Source organism: Vanacampus margaritifer, chromosome 8 (genome assembly GCF_051991255.1).
Source record: "Vanacampus margaritifer isolate UIUO_Vmar chromosome 8, RoL_Vmar_1.0, whole genome shotgun sequence".
NCBI lineage: Eukaryota > Metazoa > Chordata > Actinopteri > Syngnathiformes > Syngnathidae > Vanacampus > Vanacampus margaritifer.
Genome location: NC_135439.1, coordinates 22,314,377 through 22,331,355, shown reverse-complemented (window position 1 = coordinate 22,331,355; position 16,979 = coordinate 22,314,377). Strand labels below are relative to the sequence as shown.

Here is a 16,979-nt window from a genome sequence, read left to right as displayed (position 1 = left end):
ACTTGTGTTGATACATTTAAATATTTCAATATCCTCAGATAAAACAGTCAAAAATATATGTAACTATGTTATTCTCTCATGTAAAAAAAAACACATAATTCATTTTGCCCCCTGTGTGGAAACAGTGTTACAGTACATTGTGGGTTGTAATGCGGAAACAAAATTTTTGCCATGTGTCAGTATCACCTGTAGGGGACACTATAGTACAAATTGAGTAGATTGTGCGTCCAGGTAACATAGAAGAACATCCACTCATTCTCTACGCACGCTGCTGATCCTGTTTAGGGTTGGAGGTTCTGGAGACTACCCCAGCTGACTTTGGGCCAAAGACTTCACCCTGACGGACACTTACTCACATTCACACTGTCAGTGAATCCACACTCCCGCTGTGAGCTTTCCAGCCGTGCCCTGAGTATAACATGATCCTCCTCACATCACTGCACCAAAATAACAACATGCTTTTGTCTTGCCAAAGCCCCTCTGCGTCAGGAGACAAACATTTTGATGTCACACGCAACACACACATTTATACACACACACAATATCCTTCTCTGTGGATGTGTGATGAACACACACAATCAGTGAGGGCATGAAGGCTCCATGTGGGTCTCTGTGGAATTTTGTGCAACAACGCACACATTCACTACCTAACATGGTGTTAAAATGGTGGCGGGAATATCCCTATGTTCTGGAACTTAACCAATAAATATGTATGGCAATAATTTAGTGGGAATTCGTGAGACACTTTATTGCAAAGCTGCAAAAATGTATTTTGACATAACTATTATCAATGAAATACTCATGCATCCATTCATTTTTATACCAACTACCCTGTTCACAGTCAATCATAAGGCACATAGAGACGACATTTGGACAATTTAAAATTAAACTATATTATATTTACTTATAATAGGAGTGTAACTCAAACCAATTTAAATTGCTTTGGGGCTTACTGTTATTCATTACTAAACATGATAAAAGTCATACCATCTCAAATCAAATTGTAATCCAACTGAATTGAACTATTCCATTTTAAAATCATTGATCTTTGAATTGTATAATACTCATCCATCTAGTATTGTATCAAATAATCTTTGGAGAACAGCGTCCGGTTATTTTTTCCCCCCACATTCCAAGAGACAGATTCAGAAATAGTTTCTCTGAAAACTTTTATTTGACAAACCAAGCACAGGCCAGATGGACATTTTCATTGAAAACAATAAGAAGAAAAACAAGAAAAGGATAAGCCTAATTGGAAATGCATGTTAAAGGTCTTTGTCGGGGGATCAGTCCGTTTTTGGCTGGCTCTGATCTTGCAGCACTGAACTACGACCAACACGGACGCTGCCTGAATGAATCATAGTCCATTTATCTCCACGTCTGCCCTGCAGAAGACATTCACTCCTGGTCCTTCTCCTCGCCGTGGGTGATGATGTGCACCAGATTTTTGTAGTCAAGGTTGCCTGCCACATCTGGAGGGAAGGCAGCAAACATCTGCTCCATCTGAGGCACACAAAGAAGAAGTTGGCATTCACCAGTCACAACATGGACCGGCGGGTTAGCCACGTACCTCTTCAGGGCTGAACCGGTCGGCTTGTGTTGTCAGCATCTGTGTTACACTGTGGACAGTGAAGGCATGATGTAATGCACTTTTTTTCCTACTGGGGGTGATGTTGAATATGCACACGAGTTCGTCAGCACTTACTAGTCCTTCCTCAGCACTCCCTTCCCCTCGGGGTCAAACACTTTGAACGCATTGAGGATAGTCTCCTCTGGATCAGCACCTTTTCAGACATACAGGGGTTATAGTTAATTTGACATGCAAAAATAAATAGATAATAGTGTTAGCGTTTTCTTTTTGCTACCTTTCAGTTTCTCTCCAAACATGGTAAGAAAGACGGTAAAGTTGATTGGGCCCGGTGCTTCTTTGAGCATCTCATCAATCTCTTCCTGTTTCACGTTCAGGCGACCTATAGGAGCAAACACAAGTATAGACATTATTAATTCAAATAGAATTAAAAAATACATTAAGTAGGAGTGTCAGGCAATTACAATTTTTAATCGTAATTAATCGCATGACTTCAATAGTTAACTCAAGATTAATCGCAAATTTGATATCTGTTCTAAATGTACAATAAAATGCACAATATTTGTCATATTATTGTTAACATAAAAGTGGAAAAGTTAAACACATCAAAATATTGCTGCATCTTTTAGTCATTGATACAGTAATTTCATAATTCATAAAATTTAGTTAAAATTAAAAAGATGAGAGAGTGATTTTGATTTGTGTTGGTCATTTTTCTGCCACTAGATGGCATAATTGCATTTGTAAGACATTGGTGAAAGCTCAGTGCATTTTTCTTTTCATATTAAGAGCTATCTAATCTTTGACATGACATAACTTGTGAAATTCCGCACATTTTAACATTGTAAAATACAACTTGACCCCAGTCTCCACAAATATATGCATTATTATTGCATTTATTACTGCTAAGTTTTAATGTGGACGTGTCTGCTGCGTTGCAACTGGAATTCCCCCAGTTTCAATTCCAAGTAAGGGGCGGTCATTAATCACGTTAAACAAATTAGTGGCGTTAAAGGAACTTTAAGTTCATTCAAAATTAACATACTAATTTTGACACCCCTAACATTAGGATTAACTAGTTTTAGAACACAAATCGAAATGGTTCTGCTTCCTTATGGTGAGGTGTGTGGCATCCATTTTGATTTAAATGACCTTCCCTGCCCTATAAAAAGCTACCACGCACACACAAAATCTCAACACCAAATCGTAAAGTTGTAAACCCACCGAGAGCTGCAAAAGTGTCCCTCAGGTCGTTCTTGTCGATGAAGCCGTCTCTGTTCTGGTCCATGATGGTAAATGCCTGAGGTGCACACACACACACACACACACACATGAGAATGTTGATAAAAACTAAAATGATCTCCATTGTGGTCCATGGTTGTCAGGGTGTAAAGCCCAGGGCCGAAGGTTTCAGCTTGGCATTCAGCACGAGGAGCATTTCATGCGCATCCTTAATCGTTGATGACACGCGTCTGGATGTTTGGCCGAGCGCATACCAGCAGGGAGCTGCTGTTAAGGCTGGGATGGACTGAAATGCCGACAGGTGTTTGTGCTCCAAACAAGCACTTGAGCGCACATGACTAAAATGGAGGGACAAATGTGCACACCGCACTTGGGGAGCTAACGTGCTTATTTATATAACATCAACTCACAGTCCTGCCGTTAGTGGAGCTGCCGTTCGTGGAGCTCAGCGCTGCTTTTGTTACGGTAAATCACCAGATTGGATCAAACTGACTGCACAAGCTGGTTGGTCTCTCTGGTTTTGTTTTTAAATGGTTTAGGACAGGTCCTATCTCACAGATGGAAATTTCTTTGTAGGTATGGAGACATGTTCCTCCAGAACACATGAAATTGAGTGTGGAGTTCCCCAAGGCTCAATTTTAGGTCCATTTCATTTTATGGATGCCAAGTTGCTATGTCTCAATACTATACTGTGGATTAAAATTGATTGTTTTAATTTATGTATACACTATGTGTTGCGTTTTTAAATTTTTGAAAAGTGCTTTCCACCAAAGAAGAGAAAAGTTATACATCACAGTCAGGGGCCTAATATATTCAATTTCAGTTTTTTACAATCAGTAGTGGGGCTCAAGTGGCATTTTTTTCCCCATGGGGCCCCAATTTCCAACATAATTTTGTGGAGAAGGAAAGTAGGCAGGTCAAGCTGTTTGAATTACTCACCTCCTTGAATTCTTGAATCTGGGCCTGCTCAAACATGGAGAACACATTGGAATTAGCTCCCTCTCCTGTTCTCTTCTTGGCTTTTTTGGGGGGCTGTGGACCAAAAAAACTGAGCTCATGAGAAATATCATAATGACTTGAGCGAGAGGCAGGATACACACCGCATTGTATGTATATATGTATATATATATATATATATATATATTATACAAAAAATGATTTAAAAGTTTTGTTTTTATTGGGACACGGTGAAGAATTATATACATAAAAAAAACCATATTTATACATATATACCCTAACACAGGAATGATACAAATAACGCGACTTACAAGCAATTTTTGCATGATAAAAGGTAACAATATATCGCAAAACCTTATAGTAATTCTTAAACATTAAAGAATGTTAAACTTGAGATGGAATGATAAAACTCTGCATCTTTAAAGGCAGCATCATCATTATTTGACACACACGTGGTGACTTACCATGGCTGGGCAGCTGGGAGGTGAGGCCAACAATGATGCCAGTGAACAATGGGGAGAAGGTGGGTGGCCTTTTGTAGCCCCCCAGCTCTCATCTCCACTGGATGATATTTATAAACGATGTCCTCTTTAGGAAGTGGCAGGTAAATGATGCTTTGACATGCTTTGTCTGCCGCATACTGTATTTCATTCTCTCCCTCTCTCACACGCACACACACCGCCCCAATTTTTTTTTCACTAGCAGAGAGCTGTTAACAAGGATTGGAATAACCAAAGCAGACTGAAGGTGAAAGTATCACCCTCTGTGTCCACTGCCCGCAAACATTGGTTTGACTGTGAAAATTATGCATGGATTTGCTCGCTGTGTACACAATCAGCTACTTTATTCAGTCAGCTCAAATCATTTTGTGGATGATGGTTGTTTAATTTAGACTTCACTATTACCACCAAGAGATCTTAAGGCAATTCAAAATTTGGTAAAACAGGCTTGAGTGTATTCTTAAATTGAATACAGATCAATTTATTAGACAATATAGCTTGCAATGTATTGTTGTATCATACCAAAGCAACATGCTTGAGTATTTTGTTCCCCTTGCCAATAAATATGTATGCAGTTGGAAAGCCTGTTTGGTTCCATCTTAAATTATGCCCCATTTTTAGACTACTTGTTGAGAAGCAGAATGGCATCCCGTAGTCGTGTGTGACCAGACTACCGTACCTAACACACAAAGTCGTAGCTGCCTGCGCTCATGAACACTATTTTATGACTTGTTTCGAAGGGATTCACTGTCGATATTGCCTCTAAAAAAAGTGTGATGATGGCCCAGCAGCAGAACATAATTTATAAGTGTGATTCTCAAAATGTGGGAGATGTACCACTATGTGGTACAGAGGCTCCCTCTTGTGGTATGCGAGAGAATCACTGACCAAATGCATTGGTCGTATTCAAGTTTATTGACCTATATAGTACATGTTGGTTGTTAAACAGTTACCCCGTGTTAATTTTTTTTTTAATGTAACTTTATAGATTGTAATTTGCGGAGCCGCTAAAGTGACAAAGGGGGAACATAAAATGTTTCTCATTAGGACAAAAAACCTTCTTGTTAGGATGAGAAAGTAGTCCATTGCATGTTAGCAATAGGAGACCCTATAACTAAATTCTAGTTTGCAGAGCGAGTGAAAATGACTATATGGTTAGATCATCACCTGGGCTTTTACTATAAGGACATTGCTGCTTTACTTGCAAGTCATCACCATTATAGTTTGGTCTTGGCATTTCAAATATCTGAAATCTTGTAGTCTGCTAAATAAGCAACCACTAGCAGGTAAAGAGATATATTTTCTTAACGAGTAAGTTTCTCGTTCAAACGAGCACCGTTTTGGCTACCTATCAGGCTTCCCGTGTTGGTCATTGTTTTTTGTCTCTCGGATTGCTTGTAATTGTAAAGTGAATTTTGTTTCTCTGTACTTGTGACGGACAATGACAATAAATTATATTTCATTTTGTGTTTTGGCAGTGTCATGTTCAAACTGTTGTTATGGTGGTTTAATTTTTAAAGATACAGTGTGTATAATAAGTGACCACCAGCTGTCGCTAGAATGCAGCCGAAGCGTATGCATTGAAGCACGCACACTACGTTGGCTCAGAGGGACCACACTCCACAAGCCTACCACTAATTCTTATTTTGCGTGAACAAACGAGCATTGGCGACTTGGCAGCCGGTGTGAAGCAAAATTTAGCCGGAGCAGCTAACAGCAGCTAGCGGGAGTTAGTCGGCTCCATAGGCTGGAGTGGCTAACAAGAGCGGGTAGCGGGAGAAGCTAGTTTAAAAATAGAATATAAAAAAAAGCTTGCGAGAGCAAAGCAGAAGGTGACGGGAAAGTGACGAACCTGAATCACGGGACTTAGCGATGGCCACCTGCAGGCCACAGCTGTGGAAGATACGAAGCGGTCGACCCTGTCGGTCAAACACTAGATACAAGCACCACCCGGGCTAACTATGTTTGCGAAGTTGTCCTTTGGGCATCCGTAGCAGTAAGATGGTGGCAAAACATGTTAGCCTCTTGTCATAGAATTTTTTTTTTTTGCATATTATTGAAATCAACAGCGGGTTTTTAGATTGAATGAATTATTAGTTCGCCACTAAATGGCGTTAAAGATGACACATTGTGACTTTAAGAATAAATCACCTTGACTTGACTACTATAATACTTCATTTTAATGTTGGCAACTCATTAGTCATGATGGTGCCACGTAGAGAACCAAGTATGTTACTTGGTGTAAAATGAGAACCACTATACTGTATTTGAAACCCCAGAACAGAACAAGACAACAGGAGCGTGAGTCACATGCTTGTTGTCACCAACGAGCTCCGCGTCATCACCGGTAGCCGCTCAAGTATGCGCAGCTCAATAAACACGTCCTTACAATGTGAGCATGCGTCATTAACAGATCCTCTCAGATGTACTCAAGGTTCCCAGGTCAAGAAAAGTGACAGTGTGTGAAAAATGGGCCGAGGTGAGGAGGCGACGCCACGTGTGCGCGAGCTATTTGGAGGGAGTCGCTCCCGACAGTCGCTGTCAAATAAAGCGCAGTTGATGGCCTCGCAGCAGATGTCAGGGGTGTCATGTCGCAAACATAATGTGAACAGCCAGGTCACAGTTATTGTTACCCGGAGGAGGGGAGCGAGGGGCACATGCTATTGTTGAAAGCAGCTCCTCCATTTGTGATTTGTGAGCAGCCAAAGCAACTACTGTGGCTGGAATGACGGGACTTTGTCTCCCAGCAGGCTGAGCGCTGGGATGTCCGTTTGTGCCTAAAAATAGAACGACCTCTTCAAACACAATGGACACGGACAAATGGTCACAACGCCTCCAGTCGTTAAAACCTCGAGGTGATTAAGGAAGCCCAAGCGAGGGAATATCGCAAATACCAAATACACACAGCAAAATTAAAAGTGAAGGGATATATTTAATATTCTGTGACCGAAAGCAATGAAGCAATCAGTGAAATGAAATATACAACTTAAATGTATAAAAATAATAAAAATAAAACAAGGATGATTAAAAAATAAGTTGTTTTTAAACAGTGAAACCCCGTATATATATTTTGCGATTCACAGGGCTTGTTAGGCCCCATGCATCACATATAGCGGGGGCTTCACTGTATTTAGATCAGCAGGAAATGTGTGTATTTGGTTTTATTAAAAATCTTTGACCAATTGCATCAACTTCAATACATTCAAAGAAGCTTTTACATTGAAAACTATCAAGGCGTCATGAAGTTGAAGAGTCATTATCTTCATTGATTGACACAAGTCAAAAAACCTCAAATACAGCATCTACTTTGTGTAAACACAATGTAACGTATGTCACAGGTCACAATAGGATTTACATAAATAAAAAATAAGCTCAATGGCAGTCCAAAATATTTGAGTGTCGTACTGGCATTTTACACTATCAGTATTGCCTTTAAAACAGAGAAATCTGAATGTGCAAAGATGAATGGTGGAATTAAAACAGAACCCAAATGAGGCAAAAGCAGAAGAAAACACTCAAGTTGATTTCACATTGCCATTGACAAACTAGGGTAAATCAAATTACTTTCAACCACTACTTTAAGCAATTTAGAGACGGAAGAGAGTCACGCAATGTTGCTTTTATCTCTCTTTTTTTATAGAATTTTTTTTTAAATAGGTTTGCCATTGACAAAACGGCGGCGCTACACTAGTCTGAGCCATAATGCAATCACTCACTTTGATAGACATTTGGACGTATTAAAAGAATACTTATTAGACATTCAAGAGGGCAAGTTATCACTTTTTTTTCTTTAACAAAAATAGACATGGCTTATCCAGCCTTGAAATTCCTTCTCAATATATATTTATATATGTATATAAAATTAAGTCTTGTCTATTTACAGTCAGATAGCATTCTGAAGGATTAGAAAGGTCCGGCTCCACGGCTGCTCGGCATTGCGGGTAGTGCAGTTTTTTGTTTTTTTGTATGTCAACCTGTCCTCAGGGAGACAAGCCTGCTTTGTGGCTTTATTGATTTCGTTTTTTTAAAATAACCAATACCAATCAAACAGAAGATTAGTAATGAAGATTGTAATTAGCTGTTAATAATAGCGTCTTTGACAGCCACAGATGCTCACAAAAACAAAATGCTACCGTGGCTGTGATGGAGCCCGCGTTTATTCTTCTTTCTATCAGAATTGGTTCTGCTCATGTTTTCGGCATTGTGAGGGTTTGCGTTGCTACAGCTGATCTCTTCTAGCATAACTGGCTTGAGTTGAGTTTCATCTTTATTCAACTTAAAGCACAGCTACCGGTATTTTAAAAGACAGCAAAAACACCCTGCTTGAAAAGTTGTTCATATGGCATTGAGGACATTGATTTGCTCCCCAAACAATGACCTCTTTCTTCTGAAAGCTGTTAAGTTATTTCTTGGGTGGGCTTGCCTGCTTGGATGCCATTCAAAACAAAAGTGTGGCAGTGTTGTGAATTGGTGACATTCTCTGTGATTTCTTGCTCTTCAGCCTTTCCTGAAGATGCACCTCGCTGTCAAAGAAGAGGCTCCTAAACAGACGACTGGTCCCATACCTGTCCAACAGAGTCAAAAAAACAAAACAAAATCACTCCATGTACCATTACAACAGCCGCAAGCACAACATTCACAGATAGGCAAAGCAATGTAGTGTTATCATCTGCAGCCAATGATTGCCATTGGCCAAGCAAGATGTATCATCATTGATTATTTGAGTCAGGAAGGTCTTGCCCTCCGCCGAACCCTGGGGTTCGATCGAACCTAGGCTAAGAACCACTGCACTAGAGCCATAACGGAGAATTTTGGTTAGTTGAAATCCAATTTGTATGACCTTAGCATAGTTTGGCCTGAGACTGTTCGTAATAATCATATCCTATTAGTGAACAACAACAGACACATGGGTTTTGGTATCCTAGTTTCATCACAGTTGGACATAGGAGGAAATTTGTGGCAGCTACACAAAGCAGTAAATAGTTTAGCATTTTTTGGCTGATACATGTGTGCCTTCTTGCAAAGATGAGACTGTTTGTAAATGTTTAAAATGACAATAAAACAAAAAAGCATAATGTCACAATTGTGGCAAAAACACCTAACAAACAGACATTTAAGTAGTTCCGCAAAACAAGGATGAAATAATTGTTTTCGTTCTCCATCAACAATAGTAATGACTTCTAAAGAAACTCATTTACAAAAGAAATGGAATAGGATGACGCAACTGCTTATCTAGTCCTATCCCGATTTTACCTCACTTATTACTTTAACTCATTATTCATAAATGCCTTTAATTTTTTTTTACTTTCAACCACTTTTTTTTTATTCCTCCCTAGTATATTTAGCAAAAAATATTTATCCAAAAGTTCCAGCGTTGTAAAAGCCCCTATAGGTCAATGGCTTTACAATTACATCAATTACTTTCTTAATCAAAAACATATCAATGTCCTTCCAGTCTGTGGAAATTTTGCCCTTGCATTGCAGCCAACAATATGAGTAATCTCTTTTTCAGTTGCAGGATTCAAAAACATTGAGCTAGTGTTGCTATCAATAAAGTCCCCGACCCTCCCCAGCCCTTCTTCTGGCTGTGGGTTTGCAATTTGTTCCGCCAGTTTTGGCCCCACACTTACAACCAATCTATTAAACCCATTAACCACATCATTCATATTATTTAATGTTTTGTTATCCTCAATACAAAATTCAGGATAACATGTACTGTATTTGTTGAACCATTCCTGATAATATTGTTTAACACATTCCATATGCCTTTAATGTTTGTTTTATTCTTGTCCAATATGTCATTATAGTAATCTTTCTTAGATTTTCTCATATTAATTAACATATTTTTGTATATCTTATATTTCTTTTCTGCTTCTACTGTTCATAATATTAAGAATTCCCTGTATAATGTGTTCTTTTTTTTTTTTTGCATGCCTTTTGTAGCCCTTTCGTGATCCATGGTTTTTCTTTGTATCTTTTATTTTGGTTGTAACATTTTAATGGACAATGCTTATCAAATAATGCTTTAAATATTTGCATGAATGTTTCATATGCTTTGTTAGTGTCAGTCTCCTCATATACTATTCTCCAATTCTGTGTTAGTAATTAATTTCTTAAGCGGTCAATAGATTCTTCTGTTCTTATTCTTTTATATTTAAACACATTGACATTCATAGACATAACAAAATTCCAATCATACCTTAAAAACACTGGCAGATGATTACTGATGTAATTCAGGAGTAATCCACAAATCAAGGTATTATCCATACAGTTAGTAAATATATTATCAATTAGTGTGGCGGAATAAGATGTTAGCCTGCTTGGTTTTGTGATTAAAGGAAATAAACTCATACTAAACATTACGTCAATAAGTTCATCAGTTAGTTTATGCTTATTAGGATTTAAAAGATCCAAGTTGAAATCCCCGCAAATGAACACATCCTTGTTTTTTCCACTAGCAAACATTCTTTTCATACAATTATTAAATAATTCAATATCATACCCCTGAGCTCTGTATACACAACTAACCAATATATTCTTGCTTTTTTCCCCATGCAAATTTCCACCGTGATACATTCTATCACATCATCAATAATGGCATTCATATTCTCCACTATTTTGCATTCTAATCCTTTATCAACATACAGAGACTTCTCGTCCTTTTTTGTTCTGCCTGTTTAAGTAGTTCAGTTCATACTCATTTAAAATACTCACCCTTTTCATTTGCTTAGCCAAGTCTCAGATATGGCTATCACCTTAAATGGCTTATTTAGGTGACTTAAGTAATCGTTCATCTTGTTGAAGTTGGTGTATAAACTCCTGCTATTAAAATTAATTCTAGATATTCCATATCCTGAATTTGAATGCTTGTTGAATTGATCCTCTAAATAATAATTGCAGTTATTGTTTAGGCTATTAAAGAAATTGTTTTCGGGGTCGATGTCTTGCTCCAAGTCCTGTAAATGATGGTCCGTGAATTTGAATGTGTTAAAGTTCAGCTCAGTACACATTTCTTTTTCCCAGTCAATTTCTGCGCCAGAATACATGGTTCTTCAGATCAGAAAGACACACAGTGTTTATCTATGTCTTAATTCTTGCAGTAGCCTCCGGGGTCACTGATAATGGTCCAGCTCCTCTATGTTTCTGTTGGTCAGTAAGTACTATGGCCTCCTCCGGTGACCCATTCAGCTTAATGAAGATCTTACAGTTTGTTGTCCTTGTTGACTGGATTTTCTTCTGCTTCCTTAAAAAGCGTGCTTTTCTGGCAATGTCTGATTTTTTTTTGTTAGATGATCATTCACAAACACGTCAGTCAGTTTTCTTCCTTGTTTCAAGAGTGCATTTTTGTGATTTCTGCTTGTGAATCGTATTATTATGGCCGGTTAATCACTTCTGTTTTTTCTTGGTAGAGGATGACAAGCCTCAATGGTTGTGCTGTCAATGGAAATGCCTTTGCTGTGGAAGAAGGTTGTCACTTGTTGCTTCACCAATCCCACCATGTCAGCTTTTGTTGGCTCGCTCCCGTCTGTCCCTGCCACTGCCCTGTCGTAAGACCGGGGTCTGGTCTCTAATCCACTGACAATTGTGTCGTTTAAGCAGGTGTACTGCTCCAGTTCAGCAACATGGCCCTCTAGACTCGCAATCCTCTTCGCCTTCTCCTCGTTCTGACTTTTCAAAGTTTTAATCTCGCTTATCATGTCCGGTATCAATTTTTGCTGCTTAGCAACAGTAACAATCTCTTCAGACATAAAGTCAAGCGCCTTCTTTATCTCCTCAACTTCCTCGTTTTTTTAGGCAGCATCGTGTATGTTGTACCAGATAGCGAGGACGCCCCGTCTCAGTGCCGAGGGGGAAAAAATAGATAAATAAAAAGTGTAAAAAAATAAATAAAATAAAATAATGCGGAAGCGAACTCGATGAGCAGGCGGTAACTATGACTACGTCATACTGTTACAAAAACACAGTAGACTACTGTTGCGTATAACACACACGCGCGCGCACACACAAACGCTGATCGGCTGGTAGCTGTGAAGCTCCTGCGCACTCTCTCAAGACCACACGGTCAGGCGGTAATCGCGGTTGAGGGACATCGGTCCGCGGAGCCGCAGATAGCCCCCCGGCTAAACTAACCACATCTGCGGCAATATAACTTGACCTAGTGAAGTAAGTCCGCCAGGAGAGGATCAGCTATCCGGCTAGTTAGCAAAAGTTAGAGAGGTGAGTCAGGTGACAATGACAGGCAGCAACCACCACACTCCAGCACAAATCGCATGAAAAAGTAGCATGAACGAGCGGCGAGCAGCGTGAACCAATGGACCTTTCTTCTTCTGCCTATTCATAGTAAATATCAAGCTGCAGCCAGGAGACAGATTAAATTAGCATAAATACTGGAAACAGCTTCTGGCTCCTTCCAAAAGACTGGAAAGAAGCCACTATAAAAACAGCAATTCATCATGTTTATTCTACATTCTCATAAATTACTATCCAAAATACGCACTTCCACTAGATGGAAGAAGCTACAATTAACCTGCGTATCAACCTGTTGCCATTCATTCAACTGATGTTCAACTAAACATGCCCATGTTACACACAGAGCAGGTAAATTTGTGAGTAAACTGCAATGAGATGCTCACTATTTCAATGTACGTAATTGGTGACCATTTTGTCAGGCGGTGTCCCATGACATTTTTATAATGAAACAAAAGTGTCTTGGCTCATGAAAGATTGGGAAACACTATATTAAAGGGGAAGTCAACCTTAAACATTTCTTAATATGTTCTATGCAGACCCAATAGTTTAAATGCGATGTTCTGGTTAATATTACATTTGTGGAATATGAGTTCTGAAGCAAGATCTAGCCATTTTTATCCATGTCAGGGGGCAGCCATTTTGTCACTTGCTGTCGACAGAAGATGACATCACAGTTGCTCAGGACTCAGAAAACGACCAATCACAGCTCACCTGTTTTCTGAAGCTGAGCTGTGAATGGTTGTTACCTGAGACCTGAGCAACTGTGATGTCATTTTCAACCGACAGCAAGTGGCAAAATGGCCACCTTTAGATATGGATTAAAACCTGCTGGATTTTGCTGCTTAACTCATTTTCCACTAATACAATATTAACCAGAATACAGTATTTAGACTAGTGGGGCTGCATAGAACATATTATTGTCAAAAAATAATAATATTTTTTTGGTTGACCTCCCCTTTAGAGTTTTATCGTATTTCATATCAACAGACCTTGGTAACGGGGTTGATTGGCGTGCGTCCAGAACCAGTATGAAGCCTCTGGCGCTCCTCAAAACGACCTGGTGACCTCTCCCTGCGAACATCCATCATGCGCCCCGGGGAGCGCTCCATTCGGGGGTCCGCCATGGCCCTCGCCGGGGAGCGCTCTAAACGAGGGTCGGTCATGGCTCTGCCGGGAGACGCGACTATTCGGTTCTCAAGCATCCTGCCAGGAGACTTCTCCCTCTCCAGTGGACGGCTGGGGGACTTGTCACGTCGAAACTCGGTGCGGGCCTCTCGGTAGCGGTGGGGTGTGCCGGGCTCCCCGTGGGCAAGCCTTTTGGAGATGTGCTCGTTGTAGGAAGGAGGCCCTCGTTTGTTCGGGCTGTTAGGGAGAAGGAGGAAGGTAACAACAGGAAGTGCGTCCTGGATGGCGAATCTAGACTAACAATTCTAATGAAAAACTTGTTTTGTACAATAATTATCAAAAGTTGTACATTAATAATTTATCCACCACTTTTGTGGCAGCCTTCCATTAAAGGGGAAATTTTATGAATAATGTACTTTTTAATTGTTTGTACAAATATATTGGCCCATGCCCACCCATAGTGGAAGTAAACTGTCAATATTTTATTTCAGTATCTTCCTTTTTCTAAAAAATGTGTCTGAGTCAGTCACTCTGCACTTTCCCACTAATATAGCATAGTCTCTCAACAGTAATTATTCTCTGATTTGTTCTTCAAGAAAAGCAGACTGATCTTGTGTTTAATGGGAAAAGAGTTTGCAAACTGCTGCTTGTACTTTGAAAAACACAAAATCAGCAACTGAATCAGTTTAAAAAACATTAGTTCGTATAAAATAAACTCCCTTCATGTGATCATTTCTAAATTAAATGTTTACTTTTTTTGCAAACCAAATAAACAAAAATATTTGGTTGATAAGCAGTAAATGTTAAATAAATTGCCAATATCCCCCCCCAAAACCTAAAAACAACAACAAAAACTCAAGTTGCTGACTGTGGGCCTCTCACGCACCGAATGTAAAGTGAAAGTGAAGCTAGTCGGTTGTGTTCACCGAAAACTCCCCGTTTCTTACTGCGCGTCTCCAAAAATACCAAAAGAAAGGGAAAACCTTGCCCAGACTTGTGCTGGGCATGAAAGTAATTCAATTGTTTGTTTGTATTATATTTCAAAATGATTTTAAAAAAATTTAGTGGCGTTGTGCAGGTTTATTGGTCACACTAATGGCAAATAATAATAATAATTATTATTTTTAAATATAATTTATGTTGGTGTCATATTTTTTATATCAAGAAAAACTGAGCATTTGAACAGGGGTGTGTATAATTTTTAGATAACTTTGTATAACTGGCTAGATTGGCTGGGCAAATATCCAGAGCCACTTTCAAGCAACGGCCAGAGTACCACTATATACTACACTGTCTCAAACACTCACATCCACAACGGGTGTGCCACCCTTTCTATTAAATCAAAGTCAAAAGGTAAGTAGAGCTGCATTAGGTTTATTTGGATTCACACGATTAGCATAAAATAAGGTGTTATACAGTATGAAATCACCTTGGACCTGTTTTAAATTGTGAAAAAAATGCACAAAGGGATCTTTCCAAGGCAGCAATTGCAGTAGGACAGAGCAACGCAATTTGTTTACTGCTCCACGACTGATTGATCAGCGATTAGGATGGGAACACAAAGTCAAAAGAAAACACAGTGAATTTCATCAGAGAGGATTTAAGATGTTTTCCTTATTTATAGATAGAGTTAGACACAAAGACAACTTATAACCCTGTACTCTGACAGCTTGGTGGACTCATGGCCACGGGTTTTGTTTGGCAATGCAGGACTCAGGTTGCTAAACTGATTAAACATGGGAAAACTCATTGGAAAAGCTGATGTATTGTGTATTGAAACAAGTAGAAAATTCAATACAAATGGCTTTGGAAAAGAGCTCAGGGTTTTTAACATCAGCATTTTTTTCCAGTGGTAACTCCATCAAAAGCAAGCACCCATCCCACCATTTTCTACTGTTTATCTAGTTCAGTCACAGGGAAGCTGGATCTTATCCGAGCTGTCTGAGCAGACTGGCCTGGACCGGTTGCCAGTCAACTGCAGGGTATGTCTATGTTCACTAAGCGGCCAATGACTTCTCAAAAGCAAGCATCACATTGTAAGAGATCACTCACATGATAAAAAAAAATAAAAAATAAAAATCACACATTTAGTCTTTATTTAATTAACTCTCCTCCAACATTTACATGTTATATTATAAGTGATTGTTTTAAGTTATTTTACGATTTATTACATATAAAAAATGATTTCTTCCTCCTGCAAAAAAAGCAAAATGCAGTTGTCACTGAAAAAAAAAAAAAAAACTAAGTTCAAACTTAACCATCACCAATTATGCATGCAAACCTGTGCCCTGCAGTGCCAACCACACCAGTAGTGTCATCACCTACTTGGCATTGTGGCGGACCAACCATCACCAACGATAAGTGAATAACAAATGCTAACACACAAAACAGAAGATGAACTAAAAAGCAAAATTTTACTTTTACATCAGCATTCGCAGATTTTTTTTCCCTTCAACATAGTTAACAATCAATCAGAAAGGTTTCTCTATGAGAGTTGACTTATAGACAAATTAAGTGGATTTAATTCAACTTTTTGCAGAATTAAACAGATGCTAAATCTAACTTGAAGGTGTAGAAGCTCAATCAATATCCAAAATTTCCCATTTTCATTTCAGGGTGATTGGATGTTTGTTGTTACTTTGTTTACCTCTACAATTAACGTAACCAGACTTTGTTGTAAAAACATTAAATGATTTGCCCAATTACAACTTGCTGAAGGAGGAAAAAAAAAAAGTGCAGTCCACATCCTGAGTGAAAACAAACGTTTCTCACCTGCGCCCAGAGCCGCAATGCTGCAAGTCTCCTCCACCATCCTGGTTCTGAATCAAGTTGCCCTTACAGCAAATTACTCGCAGTTTGTTCTGATATGATGAGGCCAAGTAAATGGCGCCGGAGGAGATGGCTGGGCCAAGGTAGCGTGGGTTTGGAATATCCAGGTGCGCATATGAGTGGGACCTGAAAAGAGTAGAAAAGCTCAGAACACTGTTTTTTAGTAGAAATGGGATTTTGTCAGAAATACTAAGAAAGAAAAAAATATACATACACACACAGTGTGGTTAGAATCACAATATATTTTTGTTCTGTTCCTTGTTCCTGAACAATACACTTTAGCGCCCCATAACAACAACGTACATAATGCAACAAAACACACTTTTAGGGCACGGCAAGAAGAGCATTCTATTTCTTCACATGTGTTTTAGAGAGCGTATTACAGTTATTGTTTAAACATTGGTTAAGTTGCATCTTTATGAAATAAACAAAGATACGTGTGACTGTTAATTCATATGTCCACCTACAGTATAGCTAATATTAAACAA

At 39.0% G+C, this 16,979-nt stretch overlaps 2 protein-coding genes across 7 annotated transcripts in view; both read right to left on the bottom strand.

Annotated features, from left to right (window-relative positions):
• Window positions 1-1,152: 1,152 nt before the first annotated feature.
• myl2a (myosin, light chain 2a, regulatory, cardiac, slow) lies at window positions 1,153-7,059 on the bottom strand. The gene is made up of 7 exons (XM_077573167.1): window positions 4,252-7,059; window positions 3,770-3,862; window positions 2,813-2,888; window positions 1,866-1,970; window positions 1,706-1,784; window positions 1,571-1,619; window positions 1,153-1,503 (listed from the first exon to the last, which is right to left on the bottom strand). The coding sequence occupies exons 1-7, from the start codon at window positions 4,252-4,254 to the stop codon at window positions 1,399-1,401; spliced, it is 510 nt and encodes a 169-aa protein (XP_077429293.1). The 5' UTR covers window positions 4,255-7,059; the 3' UTR covers window positions 1,153-1,398.
• Window positions 7,060-7,199: 140 nt separating this feature from the next.
• Window positions 7,200-16,979, bottom strand: part of cita (citron rho-interacting serine/threonine kinase a) — a 46,859-nt gene continuing 37,079 nt past the window's right edge. For all 6 annotated transcript variants that reach the window (XM_077573161.1, XM_077573163.1, XM_077573160.1 and 3 more), the window contains 3 exons: window positions 16,435-16,617; window positions 13,527-13,899; window positions 7,200-8,852 (listed from right to left, as the gene is read on the bottom strand). In XM_077573161.1, the coding sequence (XP_077429287.1) occupies window positions 8,829-8,852; window positions 13,527-13,899; window positions 16,435-16,617 (580 nt within the window). In that variant the 3' untranslated portion in view covers window positions 7,200-8,828. The remainder of the gene's footprint in view (window positions 8,853-13,526; window positions 13,900-16,434; window positions 16,618-16,979) is intronic.

Excerpts from the sequence above, each read along its gene's own strand:
- myl2a (XM_077573167.1), bottom strand. Across the intron at positions 1,620-1,705 it reads GGAGTGCTGAGGAAGGACTA|TGTAACACAGATGCTGACAA; the intron begins GTAAGTGCTGAC and ends CACTGTCCACAG. Across the intron at positions 1,504-1,570 it reads ACCGGTTCAGCCCTGAAGAG|ATGGAGCAGATGTTTGCTGC; the intron begins GTACGTGGCTAA and ends TGTGTGCCTCAG.